Source organism: Gymnodraco acuticeps, unplaced genomic scaffold, assembly GCF_902827175.1.
Source record: "Gymnodraco acuticeps unplaced genomic scaffold, fGymAcu1.1, whole genome shotgun sequence".
NCBI classification, from domain to species: Eukaryota; Metazoa; Chordata; class Actinopteri; order Perciformes; family Bathydraconidae; genus Gymnodraco; species Gymnodraco acuticeps.
In genome coordinates, this window is record NW_022991761.1 from 418988 (window position 1) to 444457 (window position 25470).

Here is a 25470-nt window from a genome sequence, read left to right on the forward strand (position 1 = left end):
ATCAACATTGTGATATACGTGTGTGTGTGTGTGTGTGTGTGTGTGTGTGTGTGTGTGTGTGTGTGTGTGTGTGGTTGTTCAGACTCACTTGTATCCCTGCGACCTCTTCCTGCGGCTCAGCCCGAATCGTCGCAGCAGCTCGTTCCTGCGCAGGAAAACAAAAGCACCCAGAGCGAGGAGAGGAAGGACGAGGAAGAAGAAGACCAGCAGGCCGTCTCTGACTGACGTGTCTTTATCTGAGGAGCAATCACAGACACAGGTTATAACAACCTTGAGGAGGACAGAGCGAGTCAGACGGATAGGTTTAGAAGTTAAAGGGGCCCTATTTTGTGTTTTTTTGTGTTTTCCCTTCCCTCTAGTCAGTCTAGTGTGTTTTATAGGTAAATGGTCTGCAAGGACTAAAATCCCAAAGTTCTCTCCAGAGGGAGTTTCTCTCCCACACACCCCCCCCCGGCTCCAAGGCCAAGTCCCTACAGACTGAGCAATACCGCCCCATCTATTGAAGTATAAAAGGTGAGTCTCTGCTTCTTTTAGCCTGATGTAAAAATTAACAGATGTTTGTTGTTGCTTACGTGTTTGTTTTGGGATTTTCTGTACGTCTCGTCTTATTGTAGGTCTTTGTATGGTATGATTTCATCATCATTTGAAATTGTTATAGGTTTCATTAGTAAGTGTCGCTGCTTCCTTCCTTTGTTTCTATCAAGCCACTTAAATGCCTTAAACAGACAGTTATCTTTCCTTTATTTATTTGTATCTAAAGTTGTGATGACTAGTTTGCCTTCCGATGATGTGTTGATATTGTGCGACCTGTGTTTAATTAAAATTATAAACTTTTCACACACATTCAACAAAGAAAAATCGGCCTTTAAAATAGTCCAAAAAATCTAATCAAAAGAGGCAAAACTCAAATAAAATAATAAAAAACTAAGATTGTCTTTCTTTCTTTGTGTAGGTATATAATAATATAACGTGACGATATCTTACGGTTAAAACCTTTGTCTAGGCGGCGTCTTTCACACAGTTTGCCCATCTCTGTGTCTCTTTAGAATTGTAGTCTTTTATAGTTTCTTGACTACAGAGGTCACGATTAGGTGACAATATTAGGCCCTTATTACAAAACAAAAGACTGGCTCTAACAATAAGCGTCAACATGAAGTTACCATTCCAGGTGGGTCCGCTGTCCGTGCTGCCTCCATAACCTTTGAGCTCACAGAAAGGTGCAGCCCAGCCGTCGTCACAGTGACAGTTCCTATTACTGTTACACACCTGACACACACAGACACACGCGCACACACACAGAGAGGGAGAGAGGTTAGTGTGTGAGTGTAGGTGTACGTTCCTGAGGAGCATGTAGTATCGCAGCCACATGCACGAATGGATGAATGCTGGCTTGTGTTGTAAATTGGCTTGAGTGGTCGAAAAATGTCCTTTTTTGCATTCAAGGCCTCTTTAGAGGGTTAGGAATGGAGCATGAATGTCTGTCATCATATCTGACAAGTTTGTGAACGAGTAAACTCCAACGAATATTGATAGACTATTTTGTTAGATGAAAATATGCTGTGAATTTAGAAATTGAGTTCATCTATTTTCTTCAATACATTTTTGGACTTAAAAAATATAAGGCAGCAAGGAAACAAGAAAGATAATACAATATACTTTGGGTAGGCGACACTTTATTACCTGCTCTATCGAAATCTGTCGCATTGACCCGAAGACACATTTTGAGTTGTATACAGTACTGGAAAGAGGATATTCCTAGCTTTCTAATGATATCAGGATTGTTTTTGTACTCCAAATATTAAGCAAAATATGTCACATTATATAATGACTGTCACCGAGTCATCATTTTGAGAAAATGCCGTTAAAGTTTTCTCTTCTCTGGAATCCATCGATCTGATTGATTATTAGCAAATGATCAAAATACTACGGAGGGAAGATATTTTCGTTTGGATTACTGGTCTGGGGGGAGCTCGCGAGTGTGTGTGTGTATACGTGTGTGTGTGTGTTTGTGTAATTTTGCGTTTGTGTGTATTGTGTTTGTTTCCCGGGGGAAAACCCTCACGAGAAACACCGGCTGTTGTTATGCCTGCTGTGACGTTAAGTTACTCCGTTCTCCGCTTGTAATTATGCCGTTAAGCTTCAAAGCTGTATTTATCATCTGAATTTGCCGAAACAAGTTTAATATTCTAAAAGCCAAGACTTTGTTTAATTGAAATCAGATGAAAACAAACTGTAACGGACCCTGCCGTGTTATCTATGATTACTCTACGCTTACATTCATAACTTCAGCAGAGGGAGGGGGGGCGGCGCTGCGGAACAGCAGAGTGCAAGTGAGAGCTGTCATCTTCCCTTTACAAGCTTCAAACATGTATTTATCGTGTGATTTTGGAAATAAAAGTTTCATATTCTGAAAGCCAAGACTTTGTTTATTTAAAATCAAACAAAACACCCGAACCCCGAAAAACTAGTTTCTTACACGTTTATTTTGAAATGAGCCGTTGCGACTTCCGACTGATTTCGATAGAGCGGCTCACATATAGCTAATTAACGCAAGTTAGCATCCGGCAGTTACTATGAGTTGGGGACCCCTACTATACATTTTTAAAATTAAACTTTGGGGTACTCAACATTCCCGGGTTCACAATAGGACCCTTGGAGCTGGTTACTAGACTATATTTAAAAAAACCTATAGGTGGAATCAAACTGTTTAAGTCTGCTTGCTGTGTTCATTCTAAAGTTCATTCAAACCACTTTTGAGCTTGCAACTATGATATAAAGCGTTAATGAAAAAAACATGATTTAGAATTGAGTGTTGTCACTATGAGGCTATAGATGACAGCCTGCAGTGGGAGGCAGGAGGAAATGTCTCACCCCGTGTCCGTGACACTTCTTCTCCACGTCACAGTCGTAGTTCAGGACTTCCACGCCACAACACTCAAAGTTCATGCAGACCTTAATACCACAGAAGAAGAAACAAGCGTCAACATCTCTCCTCCTTCATTATTCCCCTCATCCTCACCTTGTTGTCTCAGCTCTTGCTCCCTTCAATCACCTCTTCTCCTCCTCCTCCTCCTCCATTCCCCTGACCCCTCCCTCTCCTCCTCACCTTGTTATCTCCACACTTGCTCCCCTCGTTCACCATGCCTGGATCGGGTACGTCTGACCCCAGCATGAAGTCGACTCCGTAACATTTGGCTCCTCCGGTTCCGATAGGCGAGGTGATGATGGACGGCTCGATGCCGAACACCATCACCGCCTGAACGTTGGAGCACTGCAGCTTCCCACACAGGGCGTTTCTATGGAGACAGAGGCAAAACACAAGTCAGTCATCAGTTCAGCATCCTTTATTATTTTTGGGAAATGATCACAAATAGCATGTGAATTCCTAAATGATGGTCTTAAGGTCGTCTATTGTGAGGTCACAGAGACCTTGACCTTTTTCTATGGAAGCCCAGAGCCCAGTCTGCTCTGATTGGTTAGCTGGTCAGCTCTGTTGCGACAGATTAGAGATGTCCCACCCCTTAGCACGTATAGTCTGCTGGAGCACTAGCAAAATAGAAGCGTGAGTGTTACATAGTGATGTCATTATGTTACAGTGTTACAGAGTACATTTAAGCAGGAGGGGTATGTGTGGGAGAGAAACTCCCTCTGGAGGGAATACAGGGATTGCAACCTTTGCAGACCATTTACATGCATTGTATATATAAATAACAACCTACAGGAAAAACCCCAAGAAGCAGAATAGGTCCTCTTTAAAACCGAGTTTGAAAGACTTTGACCTGTGACAGAGTTTTTTGACTTAGTAGTTGTACTACTTTTACTGAAGTTAAAGATCTGAGCACCTCTTCCACTATTGGTTTTCAGGTCACCCAAACTGAACTTGTACAATGAGAACAGTACAGGACAGGCAAGAACAAAGATTGACCAATCAGGGTTTCCGCTAGGATTTTTTCTCGCCGGTCAAATGTCCAGGCAGAATTTATTTTACTGGACACATTTGAAAATTACCGGTCATATTTCAATAATAATAATAAGAGTTGTGTAGCAGAGTTTCCGTTAGCAGGTAATTACCGGACTATGAGCAGATATGCTGATGTTTAAAACTCAGTTCACGGGGCTCATTTTTATATCGCTTCAGTTTATAATCGTAACAGATCGAAAAAATTCAGATTCATTTTTCAATAAATGATTCCACCAACAACACACAACATAATTATTACATTCAAACAAACTACTTGTAGTAGATGAAGTACATTATTCAAAAGTTTACATTAACTTTGAATAATAACACGGGAGAAACGGATCCTCTCTTTTCCCCTCTCCCTCTCTCTCTCTCCTGACAGCCCGTCAGTTTCTCAAGCAGCTCGCTAAACAGTGGGCGGGGCTTCAGGTGATCATGCAGAGCTGCGTGTCTCTGTCAGACTCAGCAGCTGATCTGATCTCTCTCTCGCTTGTCCGGTTATACTTCACTCGCGTTTATGTCCATATCGATCAGATCCAGCTCTCCTGATCGGCCTTTATAGAGAGCACCGATCAAACTATTAACAGTGAATATCGGCCGATAATGACCGGCGGCCGATCTATCGGAGCATCCCTAATTGTGTCCCTAAAAGATGTCTCACTCTGGACCCAAATGTTTGGTCTGGAACTCAGTAAAAAAATGTAATATGTACGTGAGTGTGTGTGAATGTGTGTTTTACCTGCTCTCACACTTCTTGTAGCCGTAGTTGTGGTAGCCACAGTTGCCAAAGCGATCCCCTTTACTGTTGACATCTTTAAAACAGATCTCAGGAGCAGCCTTTGCCTCTGAGGAGGAGAGAGGAGGAAGAGGAGAAGGAGGAGAAAAGATGGAAAGTGTAGAGGAGGACAAAGAGGAATTAGATAGGGCAGGGGGAAAGGGAGAAGTGGCTTTGAATAAACTTCTGAATTAACACAGCAAGCAGATTTGAACAGTTTGATTCCACCTATAGGTTTTTAAAATACCTTGTAACAACAAAAAACATGCACCTCATATTGTTGCCTATTCAATTTGTCAACTGTGTTAATTCACATGGCTTAAATTCTGATTTATTTCTCTCCAACTGTACTACATGCTCTGTAATGTACGTATGAAGAGGCAGCAGGACATACTGGATCCAAATATGGCCTGGCACTGTCCGTCGTAGTGCTGACACTTCCCGTTGTAACAGTACGCCTGCTGGCTCCTGCACGGCTGCCCGTTCTGGAACACAAAGAAAAGCTTCAGCAATATTGTTTATTCTTTGTACTTTTATTAATGAATATTTTTCATATAATGAGGCAAAGGTTGAATAGATGATCCGTAAAGCAAGGCAAGTTTGCCTAATATAATAGACATCTGACAGGACATCACATCACGTCAGAGCGTAAGTCTTGGGGTTTTCATCACAAAATATGAATCTGAAGTAGGGATGGGAATTTGAATGTATATTCGACCCCCAAAAAAAACGGTTAACCGATTAACCAAAATGTACATATCCTATAAAAATAAATAAAAATGTGGGAAAAATTGTACAAAAAAAAAAAAAAGAACATTTAATTTAGAAAAATAAATAAATAAATGTTCAAATAAGTAAAGAAACCAAGTCGAATTTGTCAAATGTATTGAACTGGTGATCACAGTTTGAACAGTTGACAGCTATAGGCCTACAGCCTTCATGCTTAAAACATAACTTGGTTTTTAAATGAAAGAGGGATCATACACGAACAACATAACGGGTTAGGGTAACGTAACCCTATTAGAGATCAATAACCTACAACAGGGCCTATGCACAGGGGAGAGGCGGGTGCGGAGGCCAGCTGTAGAGAAGACCCTCTCAGCTGGAATTTGGGCCTAAGAAGAGGTTTGAGTCTGCGTGATCTACGTGTAGGGATGGGCAGCAGCCATATCATTGGCTAGAACTAGCTAGATCTGATGGATTTGGACATAAACGCGAGTGAAGTATAACCTGACGCGCGAGAGAGAGACCAGCACCTGCAGCTCTGCCCGCTGTGAGGGACCGGTGAGCGGAGCAAAACACACCTTTAGACCTAACACACTTAGCTATGGCACTGTCGTATACATTGAATTATTCCATTTGATAATATGTAATCAACTTAGGCACCAGTCCCAAAAAAAAACTCATTCGAATACCTGAATAATTTCGAATATTCGATTAATCGTTCCCATCCCTACGGAAGCTACATTCACTTTATAGAGCATCCATTTCAAAGTAGATTAATATAGCGCTTTTTTAAATATGAAAGAAGATCACAGTTATGCATAGCTGAGTAAATGTTATATAAATTCACCATGGAGTTAAAAATAATGAACTAGAAACCAATATGTAGCTTAATAGCTGGTATTTTGTACAAGATTTGTACATGAGTACAGTATTTGAGTAAATGTACTTTGGTATCTTCCAACACTGTCAGGATAACAAATATTCCTCTTGCTGCAGACCGCTGGAAGGTTTTCCCTTACTCTGACAGTTTAACAGCCCATATCGTTTTTCCCAAGCTAGAGAAGACGTGATATGCCTTTAGCGTTGTTGACATGGGGACGGCGACGTTCTCTTTATACGTCCATGACGCAGTCATGCAGAGCTACATTGATGTGGAAGTGGGCCTGGTTAAATCTGAACTGGGTTGGAAAAACCATGATGAACTATGATTGTCCACATCCACAGACAGATGGTGCAAGGTGAATTATTTGAGGTCTCACCTGGATGAAGACGTCGCTCTGACAGAGGGACGAGGAGCCGTTACAGTACTCAGGAAGATCACACACATCTGTGCTGGACCGACACTCACTTCCACCAGGTAGATACTAAACACACGCACATTGTATTATTATATAGTATTAACCAAGGCTTTGAGGAGTCAAATGATGGTTGCAAAATGAATCTTAACTAAGGTAAAGAGACAAAAAAAGTGTCAACACTTAAAGTTGGAGCTATATATTGATTTATGTAATTTAATGGTAATTATTTATTTTCTTGATGTTTTTATTTACATTAAATTAAATTAAATATGAATATTGTTGTTTTATTGTTTACATCAAATCTTTCAGGTTATCTTTAATAAACCTTCTGGAGATAATAATGCAAATGTAGTGCAAGCTTCTTTAAAAAAATGATTGTATAAAATATTGTCAACAACGTATATCATATGTATTATTTAGTTGTGTTTGTTTGTTGTAGTTGGAGAATCTGGTGTGCAGGAGCAATTTCCTGTACTAAAACATGTTCAACACATTCCCATAAATATCATCTAACAATTACGAGTGACTTGCATGTCAGATTTGTGAGCCCACTGGTTGTGTACCTGACATTTGTAGCAGCACTCTCCGTAAGCACACTGAGCTCCAGACTTCAGTTTACAGGTCTGATACTCACAGCAGGGGTCCTTCTCACACTCCTGTAATACACACACACATTTTCTTATTATGCATTTGCGCAGATGATTTATATTCAGTAATTTATTTGTAACTAACATTATCTCTGATGTCAATCATGAATAAGGTCCATCTAGAAACCAGTCAAATGTGGAACTCTCAGAATGTTCATTTATTTTATATTTGTTATCCAAGTAAACCAGTTTCTGTACATCTACAGGCAAAATGCGGGCAAGAGCTGCTAATAGTTCATTCACCGTAATAATGACGCTTAAACTTCATTCGTAGAGGAGAACATTTGACTCAATGTCAATATGAATAGGCTTTAGTGGTTGGTAGGATCATGGTTTATTTGAATATGAACCCCAGGGTACATTAGAACCAGTACATTATTTTTCACATTTGATCTATTAGTAAAATACTACACAGATGTCGGCTTATTGGGGCCATGTAGGTAACAATGTTTGTTTTATTACAGAGCCATGGGAGGGAAGAAAAACGTCCAAGATTAAAGTCGTACATTTACGAGAAAACGACATAGATCTAAGAAATTAAAGTTTGCGATTTACAAAAATAAATAGAACGTTGGATCAATTGCTTTATGCCTGCAGGGGCAATGTTTATAATTGAGTTTAGAAATAGTGTTGATTTTATACCACACACATCTGGACTTTGAAAAGACATTCTTCAGAAGAAAACATCTTGAGGTACATCTCACTTCGGTTAAATGGATTCCTTGCGTCCCTCACTTGCGACTAGTCCCTCCCACCAGGGAAGCATGGAAAGACGCAAGGAATTGCTCTTAATACTTTTATGAGTTTTAAGAGCAATGGGACGTTGTTTCCTCCGGAGCGCCTTGTGAAGCGACGTCCGTTTGTGATGACGCCGCACAGCTGATCGTCTGACAGCAGCCAGATCAGTGCATGCGCTGCATCGTCCAATCAGTGAGCGATACACAGTAAGGGGGCGGGGCGAGTGTCTGAGGATTTCACCGGAGGATGGTCTGGTAGTTCCTAGATTATCGGTCCTCCGTTATCGCTCCTCGCTCCTCCGGCAAAAATAAGGCCACTGGGACGCTACTCAAGATGGCGCAGACAAATCAACTTCCGGTGATACCGAGCCCGAGGAGCGAGGAAATGAAGAATAAGAGAAGTGAGAAGCACCCATAGTGATTTGGAGGAGGTGATAGCCTTTGTGCAGCAGTAACCACACTGTTGCCCCTCACTAACTGATTGTGTGGGGGCACTCCCTGTTTCCCTGCAGCCTCTGTGGTGTTTTCTTTATCACAACCCGGCTTGTGGAGTAATAGATTACATGTAAGGTAACTGTATTTCTTTACAGCAGGGGTGTCAAACTCAAATACACAGTGGGCCAACATTAAAAAATGTGTACTGGTCGAGGGCCGGACTGGTTCAATGTTTATTGCAGAACGTATTGAAATGAACTTGTTGCACATATTAAACCTGGAACTAACAAAGCTTAAATGATTGCCTATAAAAACAACATGAAACATTAAATAATCAGTTGCATTCATTTCTTATGGCTCTATCTGCAGCTTCTCCGGAGTCATTTCTTATGAGTAAATGTTTCCACAACAACAGCTTCAAGAAAACAATTCCCCTCAAAGAAAGAAACCAAACATGCCCTGTTGTCGTGAGAAACAAAGTGCAGAAGGAAGCATCCATGTAAACTCATCGTGCTGCTCTGTGATGCTAGTTCAGATACTTGGCATCTCATCTTGGGTGCAAGGTCATCAATGTTTGGGCTCAGGCTCTGAGCGGAGGAGACCCTCAGGATGGAGTGAAGGTGTGCGTGCAATATACCGGAGGGCCAGATCTAATAGGAATTAGAAATTATCCTGCGGGCCTGATTTGGCCCCCGGGCCTTGAGTTTGACAAATGTGCTTTACAGTAACATAAAAAAATACGTAATCAGATTACTGTTACATTTCTAATTACTAGGGAATACTAGCAGGATTACAATGTTACCAACACCTATCAGATGTTCTCTCTTCTCTGTCAGCTGTACTGTACTGTAGGATAATACTTTCAGTGTGAATCTATACGTCTACTGCCTGAATCTGCTTTATGGTTTTCACTTTCTTTGCTTCATTAGTTCTGTTTTTAATTCAGCAGGTGAACCTATATGTTCATAGAATAGTGTGTGTGAGCTAAACTGTGTGTGTTAAACTATAACTGAGCATTTTCTGTCAGCTCAGATTTTATTCTGCTTTTTTAAACAGTAGTACGTACGTGCTCACGTGTTTCTTTGTTTGTGTATAGGCTGCTGCCGGAACATGCTTCATGAAAGGCAGCTTTTACTATCAATCAAATCCTTTTTGATCCTAAATATCTTGGTTTCTTCCTTTTGGTTACAGTGTTCTGTCGTCTTAATAACACTGAAGTAAAGAAACATTTTGTTGGTATATCTTTTCTCTTCGATGTATTTGGTATTGAGGAAATCTAATAGTAAGGGAAAGTCATCAGGTTACCTTACTTTTATATTTTGATACTAAGATGAGGTTTCTGATAAAAAAATGTTTACAGGCGATTATTGTAACGGAATACATTTTTAAAGTAACCCTCCCAACCCTGATCACGAATGAATAACTTGTAAATCACAGAGAATATTCACGTATACACTGGAGAGTTTTTTTCCGGACTATGATCCACACACCTTCTCTGAGCCACAGTCACACTCCTCCCCCATGTCCACCAGCCTGTTCCCACAGAAGGGGGCGCTGTAGGCCTCGTCAGGACGAGGGACGTTCAGGAGACACGTCCCCCCTGTCGACAAGATCATCTTCTCAAAGTCATCAGCACTACAGCTGCTGAAGTTTCTGGATCCTCTGCAGGGAGGAAGAGGACGAGGACGAGAGATTCTTTGATTTTTGAAATCAACTTTTATTTGTCACTATCTTTGCACAGTGTACTCGCATTAAAACACACGTCACCCACAAACACATTAATTACAACTTGCTGGAATGTGTCCAGATCTCCAGAACTTCTATATCAACTGAAGTCTACCATCAGTCTGGACTTCACCATGGTAACACAGATGTTAACCGGATCAACGTTTTCCTCCACCTCCATCTTTCTGCTGCCATACACCCCCATCTTGACCTGCCCTAAAACAAAGTATGCATGGAGGATACTCCAGTGAATGTCTGCATGTCTTTTGGAGAGAGGAGGAAAGAGATGAGGAAAAGGGAGAGGAAGGAAGGGGTGAGGAGGTGTGTAAAGGCAGGAGAAGGAGAAGGAAGAGAGAGGCAGCAAAAGGAGAGAAGGAGGAAGAAAAGGGGGAGTAGATCAAAGAAGGAGGGGGAGGAGAGGAGGAAAGAGGAAGCACGGGTGGAGCAGGAGAGTGGAGCGGTGAGCAGGAGGAAAACATGAGAAGAGGAGGATGAGGAGAAGAAGGTAAAGGGAGGAGGAGGAGGAGGAGGAGGGTGAAGAGAGAGGATGATGATAAGTCAAATGAAGAGAGAAGTGAAAATAAGGAAGAACAGGAAGGAGAGAAGGAAGAGGAGGAAGTAATGAGAAAAGGAGGAGGAAGAATGGAAAGAAAAAAGGAATAAGAGAGAGGAGAGAAGTAAGTGTTCTTTCATTTCCAAGGAGTACAGCCTCCTGTGGTTGTCATAAGACAGGATCTCTGATATTGATTCAATGCTTTTCATTTTTTTCCACAGAATACAGATTTAAGAATCAGAGTCCCATCCCACTGTATGACAGAGAAACACATACATTAAGCAGCATGAGCCCATACATAAACAGATGGAGTTGCAAGTGCAAAATAAGATAATTCCTTCAATAAATAACCTGCTGTTTCTGTGTGTCTGTCTGTCTGTCCGTGTGTCTGTCTGTCTGTGTGTGTGTGTGTGTGTCTGTGTGTGTGTGTGTGTGTGTGTGTGTGTGTGTGTGTCTGTGTGTCTGTGTGTGTGTGTGTGTGTCTGTCTGTCTGTGTGTCTGTCTGTGTGTCTGTGTGTCTGTCTGTCTGTCCGTGTGTCTGTCTGTCTGTGTGTGTGTGTGTCTGTGTGTGTGTGTGTGTGTGTGTGTGTGTGTGTGTGTGTCTGTGTGTCTGTGTGTGTGTGTCTGTTGTGTCTGTCTGTGTGTCTGTGTGTCTGTCTGTCTGTGTGTCTGTCTGTCTGTGTGTCTGTGTGTGTGTGTGTGTGTCTGTCTGTCTGTGTGTGTGTGTGTGTGTCTGTGTGTGTCTATGTGTGTGTGTGTGTGTGTGTGTGTGTGTGTGTGTGTGTGTGTGTGTGTGTGTGTGTGGTGTGGTCTGTGTGTGTGTGTCTGTGTATGTGTCTGTGTGTGTGTCTGTCTGTGTATGTGTCTGTGTGTCTGTCTGTGTTGTTGTGTCTTACGTGGCTCCAGAGTTCATGATGCAGGCGCCGGTGAGGCAGGTGCAGGAGCGCCCGTCGTCGTGGTTCATCCCGAGGTTGTGGCCCAGTTCATGAGCCACGATGGAGGCAAACGAGGGAATGTTGTTATTGGTAAACTGCAGAGAGAAGACAGAGACAGGTGGACGGAAAGAGAGAGAGTAGATTCAGTTTACTGGTCCCTGGTCAGTCTATCAAAAACGTCTTTTTTCTCCCTTTCTTCTTCTGCGTTATAAAATGATTGTCGTGCTTGAAGGCGGATTGCCTGAAACGTCTAGGAGAATCAGATCCTTAAATAAAACAAGGAAAATGTATCAGATACCTCACTGCTGAAGACACTTCCTAGTTACCTGGATCTTTTGATATACATTTAAAGAGGAGATATTCTGCTAATTGTCAGCTTCATATCAGTATGTAGTGTCTCTACTGGGACATGTCTCCATGCTTTAATGTTCAAAAAGCTCTTACTGCCTCATACTGCCTGTGCTGCAGCACCTCTTTTCACCCTCTGTCTGAAACCAGAGCCCAGTCTGCTCTGATTGGCTAGCTGGCCGGCTCTGTTGGGATTGGTCAACTGCGTAGAGATGTCCCACCCCTTAATTTACAAACGGTTCTATATGATTTAAATGCAACAAGACAGACAGGTGTCAGCCAGTCAGAAGAGAGAAGTAATCAGAAGCGTACCGCGTTGATCCCGCCCCCGTGACTCCTGGAGCAGACTGTGGAGATGTAAGCCATCCCTGCTATTACCCCGAAACTCTTCTTCCTGCAAGGACATCATCATCAACATCATCATCACCAATATCCTCAATATTGACTCCTGTATGTTTGTTTGTGTGTGTGTGTACTAACAAGATGAGTTGCGCTGAGTCATGGCGGCGGCGAGGGACCAGGTCTTTCTCTCTCCACTGGGTGAAGCGACTCAGCACCTCTACGGCTCCCCCCTCGGTGCTGATCAGGTTCTGCTGAGTCCAGATCTCCAGACCAACCAGCACCACCCGAACATTCAGCTGTATGTAGATCTGAACGACACACACACGTTCATGCCACTTTCTATGCAATTGACAACAATAATACTGCAACTACATATGCATCCACAAGCTTGTGTGTGTGTGTACTCACGCTGTCTATAAAGTTGGCCAGGTGAACCATCTCTTCCCTCACTGCTGTCTCGTTCTTATTCATATAATTATACTGGAAAAAAAAACAAGGACAAAAATGTTCACACCAAACTTAAAAGGTCCCATGTCATGGCCATTTCTACCGATCATAATTCCATTGTTGAGGTCTACTAGAATAGATTTAAATTGTTCAATGTTCCAAACTCACATTGGTTTCTCAAACAGCATCTCTGTATAGTATGTGTATTCACTCTCTGTCCTAAACGGCTTGTTGGAGCTCCTGCCCCCCCCCTCCCTCCCTGTGAGCCCAGTGTGCTCTGATTGGTCAGCTCGCCCACTCTGTTCTGATGAGTCCACCACCGTTACAGCGGAACATCAGTGATTATGTGTTACACCAGTAATGACAAACAGATGAGAATGCTGCGTGGGGTCTGGGTGCCGTGTTGGCGGGACGTTGCGCGGCTCGCTGCTGTGAGGAGCGGACAGTGTGAGCTGGGTTCATTTCCTGGTTGCTGCGTGGGGTCTGCGAGACAGCGAGACATCGCGAATGGACGCGGGAAGGGGGGGGTGCTGAGGGGGCTGCAGCACCCCCATCTGCGAGGCTCCACTAGCACCCGCACCCCCCCACACGCGGCCACGGTTTCGCCGCTGAGAGAGTGTGTGACTGATCCTAATGAGGCATAATGAAAATGAATGCCATGTGCTTCACAGGCAGAGAGAGGTGTGGCGTCCCTATGCCCCCACAAGTGGCACTTCCCTCTTTGGCCTTAACTTTTAGGTGAGAACACTAACAGCAAATATCATCATGCGTTCAGTTATGCTCTCACTGATGGCAGCTGCACTGAGACTATAACATGTTGCCTCTTAATCCAGTTCCTTTTGGCTGTTATTCCAGGGCTTTGGGCTGCCTAACAAAGCTTATTTTATTTTGGCCTCAACCTCCCCATAAGCGTCTCAATCAAACGAATATTTTTTTCTTCCTAGCTTTGCACTCATCGAGATAGCAGATGTATGGGTTGTTGTGGGAGGTAACCAGGGGGTGTGTTGAGCTTGTGCAAATGCAGACAATTATTACAAGTTGGCGTACACCACTTTTATAAATCAAAACAAATATTGTATGTTCTGCAAAGTTTTATAAATGAGGCCCCTGGTAGCCTGTGCAACAACAAAAAAGAAGGCCCAAGACACTTTTTAAATGATTTGTAAGTATGCAACAGTGAAAACATTTACAGTGCGTTTCCTTCAAATATCGAACTGTTAATTTAAAACATAACATGTGTATGTATGTGTGTGTTACCCTCTCATTATCAACCACCAGCAGCAGCTCCACGTAGTAAGTCTGATGGAGAATAGCTCGCTTCATCTGCAACATAAACAACAAGTTACTTTACATGCACACATTCATTTTTTATTGTTTCATTAGTGTATTTGAGTGTGAGTGTGTGTGTGTGTGTGTGTGTGTGTGTGTGTGTGTGTGTGTGTGTGTGTGTGTGTGTGTGTGTGTGCGCTAATGAGTGGACCCACCCTGCTGTGGTGTTTGTGGTGGATTTCCTCTGGTTTGTACTGAGCATGCTCCGTGGTGTTGCTGTCATGCTCATGCCCATCGTAGTGTGGCGTGCCACACCCCCGAGGCTGTGATGTCACATCCTGCAGGCGGTACACCAGGTGCTGGTCAGGGGCGGAGTCTAATGGCTCGATGCCATAACTGTCATTGGCGAGATGCAACACTCCTCTGAAATAAAGAAAGACAAAATATTTAGATTTTAGTATTTTTTAGTCCGAGTGAGACATCATATCCACACCATATAAAAATAGAGACACCGCAACTTAGAAACTGGTTGAAAGAGTTCATCTCTACAGCATACTTTATATGAGTTTTTCAAGAAACATTTTCAGAATATGTGATTCAATTACCTTTATCGGTTTTCAAAAATGTAGCTGTTTATTGTTCATAAAAACGTTTTTTTTGTTTCTGTTGTAATCTGTGTAACTGAATGTGATGGCACCGAATTTGAGCCAAAGACAAGGTTTTTTGGGTGAACTGGCCCTTTAAGGTTCAGCTCAGACCGGTGTTACACAGAGATAGTGTGTGTGTGTGTGTGTGTGTGTGTGTGTGTGTGTGTGTGTGTGTGTGTGTGTGTGTGTGTGTGTGTGTGTGTGTGTGTGTGTGTGTGTGTTGCACAGTGATTCAGAAAGTCAAACTGTTAATTAAGCCAAAAAATGTGTGTGTAGTCCACCATATTAATTAATCAGAAATCACAGTCTTAAACAGCAGGATGGATGACACACACAAACACACAGACATGCAGCCATCTGTGAGGGGAATATAAATAGGAAACTTTGTCCTTGAGAGAGAGGGGAGTGTGTACAGTGTGTATAAAGTCTAGTGTGTGTGTGTGTGTGTGTGTGTGTGTGTGTGTGTGTGTGTGTGTGTGTGTGTGTGTGTGTGTGTGTGTGTGTGTGTGTGTGTGTGTGTGTGTGTGTGTGTGTGTGCTTTACCTGAGGCCGTTGCAGATACTCATAGCAACAGAGGAACCGTCCATGTCCTGAACGTAGCCCTGATAGTGACAGTGGTCCTGCAACACAACGGAGACGTTAGACAGGCTGCAGTGTCTCACACACACCAGCAGGCACCGTTGTGCTCTGCTCTATGAATATCATGTTATGCATTTGTATTATAATAATAATAATAATATATTTTATTTATAAGCGCACTTTTCATTTGCGTAAACAAAACTCAAAGTGCTACAAAATTAAAAATTAAAAAGGGTGAAACAAAACAACAAAAACAATAAAAAACAATTTAAAAACAATTAAAACAACATAATAAAATCTGTGACATATATGTATTCACACCCATTTGCTTTAATAACTGTAACCTTGACATCAAACACAGCTTATATTTGTTTCAATGTTTATTTTTGCCTACATAATGTTTGCTTTTATCTGCGGTAGTCTTTCCATCTTTCCTCAATGTGTATGAGTTTTAAATAAAGGTGCCGAGCAAGACACGTTTTTACATCTCCTCCAGAGGCAAAAACAATACATGGTATTGTGAATATACACACAGTACATCAAATGTTAACATAATATCATATGTTGAGGGTGAGCGTTTGAATGATGTTAAATGTAATGCATCTAAACATGTTCTTTCTACATTCATTTGAAATGTACCCACATACACAAAAACTCCTTTCAAAAACACAGTTCCTTTATTTGATGTTTCTATATTTCATTGTTATTTTAATTATATTTTGTTCTAATAATTTGCCATCACTATTGAATTTATATATTTTTTATCGTATTAATCTTCTAATACTAATCGTGGGTTTTCTGCCTGTTCTAGCACTGCAAAATATTTGTTCTGTTATGTTTCTGTATTTTTAATTTGTGCATGAAAGAATAAACAATACACAATGCCATCTACTTAAACTGTGTACTGTTATAGTGTTTGACTAATAATATAGAAATATGTAACGTAATAATACAGCATAACACAAATGTGCTTCTAGAGACACCACCCGAGTATGTGTGGTGACGAAACTCTACAGATGTGTAGTTGGAATTTGAAGACCGGTGTGGTCAGCAAAGGGTGACAAAAGAAAGGGGAATAAGAAGTGAAAAATTTACAAAAGTGCCCCCCAACCTACTCTTCTGATACATATTGGTGTTGCTGCCGAGCGTACAGCATGATCTGACACATTTAAAAAAAAAATATTGTACAATATAAACAATTTTTCATCTTCTTTTTTCTTTAGCGTTTTATCCCAAGAAGAATATTTTCAGGTTCATATTTTTATGTTGTGTCTCTACTGGGACATGTCTCCATGCTTTAAAAGCTCTTTATTTCTCTCATACTACCTGTGCTGCAGCACCTCTTTTCACCCTCTGTCTGAGACCAGAACCCAGTCTGCTCTCATTGGTTAGCTCTGTTGTGATTGGTCAACCGCTTAGAAATGTCCCGCCCCTTAGCCTATCACTTACAATGTGTCAAAGCGCTAGTCAATAGCCATGCAAGTTTTACATAGACGGTTTCTAATTTCTCTAATTTCCCCTCTTCGACTCCTCGGTCCTCCGGTAGTGACCCGGAAATGGATTTCAGCGCGCCATGTTGAAGGACATCTCATTTCTCTAAATGCACATCGAGGACCGAGGATCGAGCATCGAGGAGGAGGAGGAGGAGCTATAACCGAGGATACACTGATGGGTCCTCCACGGATGTATTTCCGGGAACAGAGATGTTTCAAAGAGTCGTGACGCACGGCCGGACTGATCTCAGCCAATGACAGCTCTGTATGCATCCCCTGGATATTATGTTATTAACTGCTTTCATCGCGATGTGAAACAGTGAGAACAGCTGTGAGGTCCGTGCAGAAAGCAGAGCAGTAAAATATATATCACTCAGTATAACAGGCCTACATTACTCTCTGTATTTGTATGCTTTAGTTTAGTAGATATCTACAAACAAAGAGTCGATATTTTTCTAAGACCATTTAGTGCTTCACATAATAAAATACACAACGGCTGTAGCCTGATTATGCTTTAGGAGCAGTAGGTGTGTGTTGTACAGTGTGTAGGTGTGTGTGTGTGTGTGTGTGTTGTTCAGTGTGTAGATGTGTGTGTGTTGTACAGTGTGTAGGTGCGTGTTGTACAGTGTGTAGGTGTGTGTGTGTGTGCATAGATGTGGCGGACAGACGGGTCTCAGTTGGTTTGGTGTCCTCTGCTTACTTTTAATACTTGTAAATAAAACGTTTGGCCCGTCATTAAAATTCCCCATTTCAGCGACCAGAGGGGGGTTATCCAGTCTCTGATTGTGTTACGTTATTATGAGAGTGCTCTCATACTTGTTTGAATCTGAAATTGTATTTATATAATATATATGTATGTCCGCCTCTGTAGCCTGTTATTGTCTCATTATACCGCACTGTGAATGAATCAAAGTAAATATATAAGTGGTCATGAACACATCTGTCCATCAGACAGAGGGCTGCTGTGTCTCCTATCATCATTAATGGAAGTCTCTTTAAAATGACCGCTCAGAGGAGAGGAGTTCTCATTTCTCTAACCGCCTGCTGCTTCCCCTCCTTTCTCCTCGGTTCCCCTCCTCGGCTAATTAGAGAAATTAGAAACCTCTATAGTGATGTCACTATGTTACGGAAGTAAACAAGGGAGTCATTTAGAGCAGTGCTTCTCAAAGTGTGGTCCGCGGACCACTGGTGGTCCGTGAGCGCCCCCTAGTGGTCCGTGAGTATATTGGTAACATTTCACATTTTAAATTAATACATTTATTTAAGTTTTTCGCACTCTCGCGGGAATATCTCCGCAATGGAACGAGCTTAAGTTTCACTTTCGATTGCATGATATAGCCCAGATAAGCACCTTCATCACACATGTTGCCACTTGTTTGTACAATTTTCAGGCGATTTGTAAAAAACGATGTGTTTTTGGATATTTGTGGAGTTAGGTGGTCCGCGAGTGTTTTTTTATTGGTTAAGTGGTCCTTGGTATGAAAAAGTTTGAGAAACACTGATTTAGAGGCATGTGAGGCAGTGTGTGAAAGAGACACTCCCTCTGGAGGGAAACCAGGGATTTTAGCCTTTGCAGACTATGTATATGCACAGAAAAGTAAACATTTAGAACACTACAGGAAAGGGAAAACCCCCAAAAGCATAAAAGGGGCACTTTAAATCTGTCAACATGGGATAACATTTTTGAACATATAGCCCAGCCTTAGCCTTGCCAAAATGTATTGCATATGCATTAACTTGGCCAGAGAAATACAAAAGGAGCTGCCAGCATGTCTGCAGGTTCTGAGCTGTGTCTTTTTGTCACGTATATATGATTGCCATTAAAGCCATGTGTCTCTGCAGCTGACTAACAGAGTCCAGAGGCTGCTAATCATTAACGAGGCCTCAAATATTAGATCACACGGAGACTGAGAGGGAGGGGAGGGAAAAGCTCGGAATAAAGAGTGCAGTAGGTCAGCAGGCAGGAAATATCAGTTCCCACACACACACACACACACACACACACACACACACACACACACACACACACACACACACACACACACACACACACACACACACACACACACACACACACACACACACACACACACACACACACACACACACACACACACACACACACACACACACACACACACACACACACACACACACACACACACACACACACACACACACACACACACACACACAAGTCCCATCATGCCTTTCTTTCTGGGAAAAATCTTACTTCAATAAACCGAAATGCTTCAGTCACCATGAGAAGTTAACAGCAAGTGGGTGTAGTTTTATCAGTGGCGAACCGTCAGGGCCTTCAAGGTATTCAGAGAATACCCTGGAACACAAAAAAATCGATTTAATTATATAACTAAAATGTAATAAAATGAATAAATGAGAATGGTATCTGTGTTATTGATCTGTAATATTACAGTGTTACGTTGAACCAATCAGATCTTGTTCTGGGTCTCTGGGTAGAATATCCTTCAACCAAGGTATTCTACATCCTTGATAGAATGCCCTGGCCGTTGCACTGAATGAGAGCGTACGTTTGGACTGACAGTTTGATCAACCAATCATATACTGATTTGTAGCCAATGGGCGTGTTCTTTCAGAGTTCCCCTCGGTTCCAGGGTATTCTAGAAGGCCCGCTAGTTCACTGGCTCGAGACAGAGGATCTAGATGAATGCGACGAAGCAATTCATGCCGTTTTATTGTTTTTAACGTTGAAATGGCAAGTGCAACAGGTGAAGATGAAGTTGAGTACCCTTTTCAAGACGACAATTCTGTGAAAAGAAGGACATTAAAAATGCCGGGGGGGCGGCGGCGGGGGGTGTGTGTGTCTACAGAAGGTCCAGTTGTGATAGACACAGTTCGCCACTGAGTTTTAGCTGTTTAAGGACATTTGGGTTTCTTTCAACTAACTAACTAATACATTTTGATAAAATGGTGCTATATACACTAAAAGATGAATTATTTATTTGAATAAATGTACGCTGATCAAGGTTGGATTACCAATCAACGGAAAGGAGCGAGGAAATGAAAAATAACCGAAGTGAGACGCACCCCTTGGCTGCATCTCAGGTCGATTATTTTAATTTCCTCGCTCCTCGGTCTCACCGGAAGTTGATTTGTCTGCTCCATCTTGAGTACCGTCCCATGGCGCTTATTTTTGCCGGAGGACCAAGGAGCGAGGAGCGATAATGGAGGAGCTATAATCGAGGAACCACAAGACCATCCTTCTATGAAATCCTCAGACACTCGCCCCGCCCCCTTACTGTGTATCGCTCACTGATTGGACGATGCAGCGCATGCACTGATCTGATGCTTCTTGACATGAGAGCAGTTTCCCAGCGATGTGAAGAAAATACATGAACCTCACGGGAGTCACTCCTCAGTTTATACCGTGTTTTGTTTCAATTCATGTTTCATTTAGTTACAAATATGTGATATATCTGAACAACAAAGTGGTCAAAAATCATTTTATTCATTTTTTGGAAAAAATTTCATGATCGCTTTTTTCGTTTTACATTTTAAGAATGGCGTTTATGTTTTTTGAGAATGAGTTCTTATTTTATTTAATGTATTTGGGTCTACAACAGATGATACACATTTTTGTGTCAGTAAATGTGTATTAACAGAGGCGGGGCTGTGTGTGAAAATAACGGGGACAGAGCTGCTGTCAGACGATCAGCTGTGCAGCGTCATCACAAACGGACGTCGCTTCACGTGACGCTCCGGAAGAAAGGAAGTCCCATTGCTCTTAAAACTAATTTCCCTGCTTCTCGTGGTTTCCTTGCGTCTCTCCATGCTTCCCTGGTAGGAGGGACTAAACGCAGGGAAACAACGCAAGTGAGGGACGCAAGGAATCCATTTAATCGACCTGAGATGCAGCCTGTGTGTCTCCCGCTCTCATCAGCGTCAGCCCCGCCCCTGATTGTTTCCACCTGTGCCAGTTACCTTTAGTTTACATTCCCCAGCCTTCCTTTGTCTTGTGTCAGTTTGTCTTGTCCTGTCTCCATGCCAGTAGTCTGCTTACCAGTGATCATCACGTATATCTTATCTCAAGCCTGATTCATGCTCCTGAATTACTTTGTAGGTTCTGTTCCTCACTTAGTGAGCGATTTTCTTTGTGCCTTTTTTTAGCCTTTTTTCACCTCGTTAAAGGGAGGCAATGCTCATGACACGCATTTTTAAATGTTTTTCATCCGATAAAACAGACCAGTCTCTGCCAGTCTTTTTCTTTTCTTTTTTTTATCCGATGACGTTATCAGTGATTTTAAGCTGATTAATTACCGAAATAACATCAACCCTGTGGGCGGCGCCATTTTGACGAGTCACATGACTTATTTTACCGGAAGTGACGTGAACTATGCGTTTGGTGTCGAGGACAAATTGACGTATGTGCTTTGTTCATGTTGTTTACTCTAGTTACTCTCACAATTCTATTGAAATATGCCTCATTGTATCGCGAAACATTGCCACAATTCGGATAGGAACAATCCACGGAATGCTCGGTTCCATCTATTGCCAACGGGTAAGCGTAGGAAGTACGTTCGGAGGCAGTGGCTAGCGAAATGTGCTCCGCCCGAACCGAAAGATCCACAGGCGCATGTATGCAGCAAACATTTCAAGTTTCCGGACGACTACTCTGAGTATGATGAAACATAAAATGGGATTTATTAATCAACCATTACTTAATGGGGATGCAGTGCACTGCCAATGCCAGCCAGCGTAAGCACATTACTCAGCAGACTTTACTTATTGTTTACTACGTAAGGAAGCAGGAATTGCAGGACCCAGAGCGCACGGAGCACAGAGCGGACGGCAGATAACGGAATTGCAGTTTTATTGCTTATAGATTATCAGAACATTTCAAAGGGGACACAGTCACATTGGATATTAACCTATGGATTAACTACATCATCGTTTTTATCGTTGTAATGCCATTGAAGACCAGTTTAGACCAGGAAAAGAGTAAGGTAAGCCATGTTAGCCTAGCGCATGTTAGTACCTAGCGCCACTTGTTTTGATGTACGTTTTTGTTGAGAACGTCGCGAGTTTGTATCTTTCAGTGTTGAGGTGGGCACCGTTAGATTCTGTGTCTTTACGATCATAAACAATGTGTTGGATGTGCAGCTAGGATAAGTAATAAGGGAGCTAGGAGTGATTTTCGGTGCAGTAATAGGTTAGCATTTTTCGCTCGGGGCTAATTCAGAAGCTCACTGTTAGCATTGTGTGTTTTTTTTTAAGAAAAAAATGAAAAAGATCAGTTAAATTAGTTTTTTTCCCGTTATATGGATATAAAATATTCATAGTTTATTAAATATTAAGGTTCCTTAGACGTTGTTTCCTGCAAATGACGCGATTTCGGCCACGGAACCGGGTCCATGGGGCCTAAGAGGATAACAGAGTATGTTTTTTGTTTTTTTTACAGTTGTATTTGGATGGAATTAATACCTATAGTGATAATTCAAAGTAATAAAATGATTTTTACAGTGAAAAAGGTCAAATGGAACTGATGGTTCCCAAATTACCCAGAGGTGAGTCCGCCTGGACTTTATTTTTCTAAACTTCTTCCTCAGCTGACGAGTCCGAACTCAAATATTTGAGATTTTATTGATCTGTGTGAATCTTTGCTGTACTGTTTTTTTCACGCTTACCCTGTTGCTGCTTTGTACAACTGAATTTCCCCTCGGGGATTAATAAAGGTTCATCTTATCTTATCTTATCTTACTCCGCCATGTTTTCGTCGAATGAGCTGTTCGTGTGTTTACAAAGTGAACGCATAGATGACGTCACGACCTAGTTTTTCGGATCATGTGACTACTGAAAATGGCCAAAATGGCAGCTGCCTGACGGAATATACAGGTTTTGATTAAAAAAGAGCTATAAAATCATTATTTACCGGGGAATATCGCTGATTTCTTCAGGGTATGGTTTAAACATAATGTTTCACTAAATACTGAAGTTTTTATTAACTATCTAATGACTGGAGCCTTCCTTTAAGAATGTCGATCATTTTTTGTAAACCTATTTTGTAAATAAAGTATTTTACTCATAATTTACCTCTGTCTCCCGGGTCGTGCATTTGAGTTCTTTACCTTGTGTTTCCAAGTTCGTGACAGCCTTGGTAACAGCACATTTGTAAAGGCAATGGATTCACTTCAATACGCATTATTAACTGTGTGGCCATTTCTTGTTGTGAGGCCCTCTGTGCTTTTAATTAAAGAGTAGTTTGCTGTGTCACTTTATAGAAAAGTATTTAGAGGATCCAAAGAGAAGGAAAAAAAAGCACTCAGGTCCTACAGTGGGAGGTGGAATAATGACGATAACAGCCGGATTCAAACACATTAGTATCATTCTTGTCACATTGTGACAAAAAAACGCACAAACTCAGAAATTAGAAACAACCCCAAATAACCCAGGCTTTTGGAGACAAAGTGAGATCTGAGGCATATACGATACATGAACATTCACTTTCTGTGTGGTAAATAGTTGAATGATGCACTATAAGAGCATCAGTTATTAGTTATCAAGTATAAATCATGCGTATAAAACAAAGCATCAGAGCGTCACCCGTGGGGTCTTCATCCGGCGAAATATGAATTTGACAGCTGCAGTCGCTTTATAGAGAATCTTTTTCAAGGTGGATTGATGAAAATAGTGGCTTTTTAATGAAGGACGATCACAGTTATGAATAGCAGAGTAAATGTTAATTAAATGCTAACATTGATTCACAGTGGATTTACAAAGAATAAACTAGCCAACAATCTTAATGGCTAGTTGGCTCTCTGGAACTTTTCAGCATGACTCTGCTGACTCATACTTCTCTGATGTCAGCTGATTGGACGCATCAAAAAGGTCCTATCACTTCACAGGTGCTTAGATGTTAGCGGTGAGAATCTCAGATTATTACATTTCTGCATCGACATTTCATTCAGTGAGTGAGTGAGTGAGTGAGTGAGTGAGTGAGTGAGTGAGTGAGTGAGTGAGTGAGTGAGTGAGTGAGTGAGTGAGTGAGTGAGTGAGTGAGTACTAGTGTGTTACCTGTACAGGAGGTCTGGATGTGATGAGTGATCCGTTCTGACTGTAGGTGACCACAGTGAAGTCTGCGGGAAGCAGCAGTCTGAAAACAAAAAGAGCATGTGTTTTGATCTCCATTCATTTACAAATATTGTCTCTATTATAACAACATATGCATATTCATATCAGTGGTTCCTCTGGTCTTATTATAAATAAAAGATGATTAGGAAGTTATCTCTGCACAACAATCTCACATGTTTTCGACAAAAACAAACGAGAATATGATTGTATTTTTTCACTCAAGGAATGAAGTAGCCAATCTTAACATTTTAAACATTCCAAATCTTTAAAAGGAATTCCATGGCAACATTGCTTGATAATTCATTGCTCTCTTTATTGAAGCAGTTCTAAATAGGGTTAATTAACATGAGGCTGTTTTTCTCTTTGTTGACACAAACTGTCTTCATCAACATTTGAGAAATAATGTGAGGAAGCTTTTTTTAATTTAACACCAATTATGGCAAAAGCATTAATAAACTGCCATAAAGTAACTTCACAACAAATCTAAAGTTAGCTCTTTGTCACTGAAAACCCCCCTGCAAGTGTAAGATTTGACTGTGTGTGTAGAGTTCCTCTGATGTTTATTTTGTTTTACTGGGAGCTGAATTATCCAAAGGCAATAGTGACCAACCAGTCTAACAGTCTACGGACTATACAGTCTATCATTGGTAGAGCTTTGAGACTTTCCCCGTACCTCCCGAAAAAGAATAGGAAAAAGCATACAGAAATGCATTATTCCTTATTAATGTTTGATATTACAAACCATTCCCTCTCTGTTTCTCTTGACTCAGCCATTGTTTTTCTTTTCAGCGTAGCAAAGCAAATCCATCAATTGAGTTCCTTCCTTTATTTTAAAGCATATAACAGTGTTAACATGGTAGTTTTACTGAGGTACCACCTTGTACAATGTGCTTTGGCAATACTGTGTTTTTGATATGATCATGCCAATGCAGATGCATTGAATTGAAGTGAGATAAAGGAAGATAACTTAGAAATTAAGGTATGTCGTACAATTCATCAATACAGCTTATATTATATGCTAGTAACATTGTGTTCTTGGATGCAACAAATAGAAAGTTTAACCGATGGATTTCATGTAATTCAACAAAAATGTGCCTAAATATAATGCATTATTTTTGGAAGGGCAGTCTGGCTTGTATTTTTCCTTCAATGCTTCGATAAGTACATCTTGCCTTTCCCCAAGGTCGAGATATCTTTCTTTTTTTTTTTAAAGATTGGTGATCACTGTCCCAAGACATTTCCTAATCTGCATAGACGAATGGACAAAGTGAGTCGTTTTTCTTTTTTGAAACACTCAACAAAGCTGTTAAAGTTAAAAGAATCTGTGTTTTTGACTGCACTGGGTAGAGGGGCTGCTCGCCGAGCTACCGCTAACAATAGCTCAGCTTATTTGTTCTGACTTTAAGTCCAAATGTCCAATTAATTAAGGTACATTTATATGATTAA

General features: G+C 41.4%; 1 protein-coding gene across 2 annotated transcripts in view; it reads right to left on the reverse strand.

Moving 5' to 3' along the window:
• Nucleotides 1-25470, reverse strand: part of adam9 (ADAM metallopeptidase domain 9) — an 82870-nt gene that overhangs the window by 14265 nt on the left and 43135 nt on the right. For both annotated transcript variants that reach the window (XM_034199316.1, XM_034199314.1), the window contains exons 4-20: nt 23968-24046; nt 15389-15465; nt 14414-14621; nt 14187-14252; nt 12891-12962; nt 12621-12790; nt 12453-12534; nt 11754-11887; nt 10070-10241; nt 7324-7416; nt 6722-6826; nt 5131-5221; nt 4701-4806; nt 3107-3296; nt 2872-2952; nt 1161-1266; nt 89-236 (exon numbers count right to left, since the gene is read on the reverse strand). In XM_034199316.1, coding sequence (XP_034055207.1) covers nt 89-236; nt 1161-1266; nt 2872-2952; nt 3107-3296; nt 4701-4806; nt 5131-5221; nt 6722-6826; nt 7324-7416; nt 10070-10241; nt 11754-11887; nt 12453-12534; nt 12621-12790; nt 12891-12962; nt 14187-14252; nt 14414-14621; nt 15389-15465; nt 23968-24046 — 1980 coding nt within the window. The remainder of the gene's footprint in view (nt 1-88; nt 237-1160; nt 1267-2871; nt 2953-3106; nt 3297-4700; nt 4807-5130; nt 5222-6721; nt 6827-7323; nt 7417-10069; nt 10242-11753; nt 11888-12452; nt 12535-12620; nt 12791-12890; nt 12963-14186; nt 14253-14413; nt 14622-15388; nt 15466-23967; nt 24047-25470) is intronic.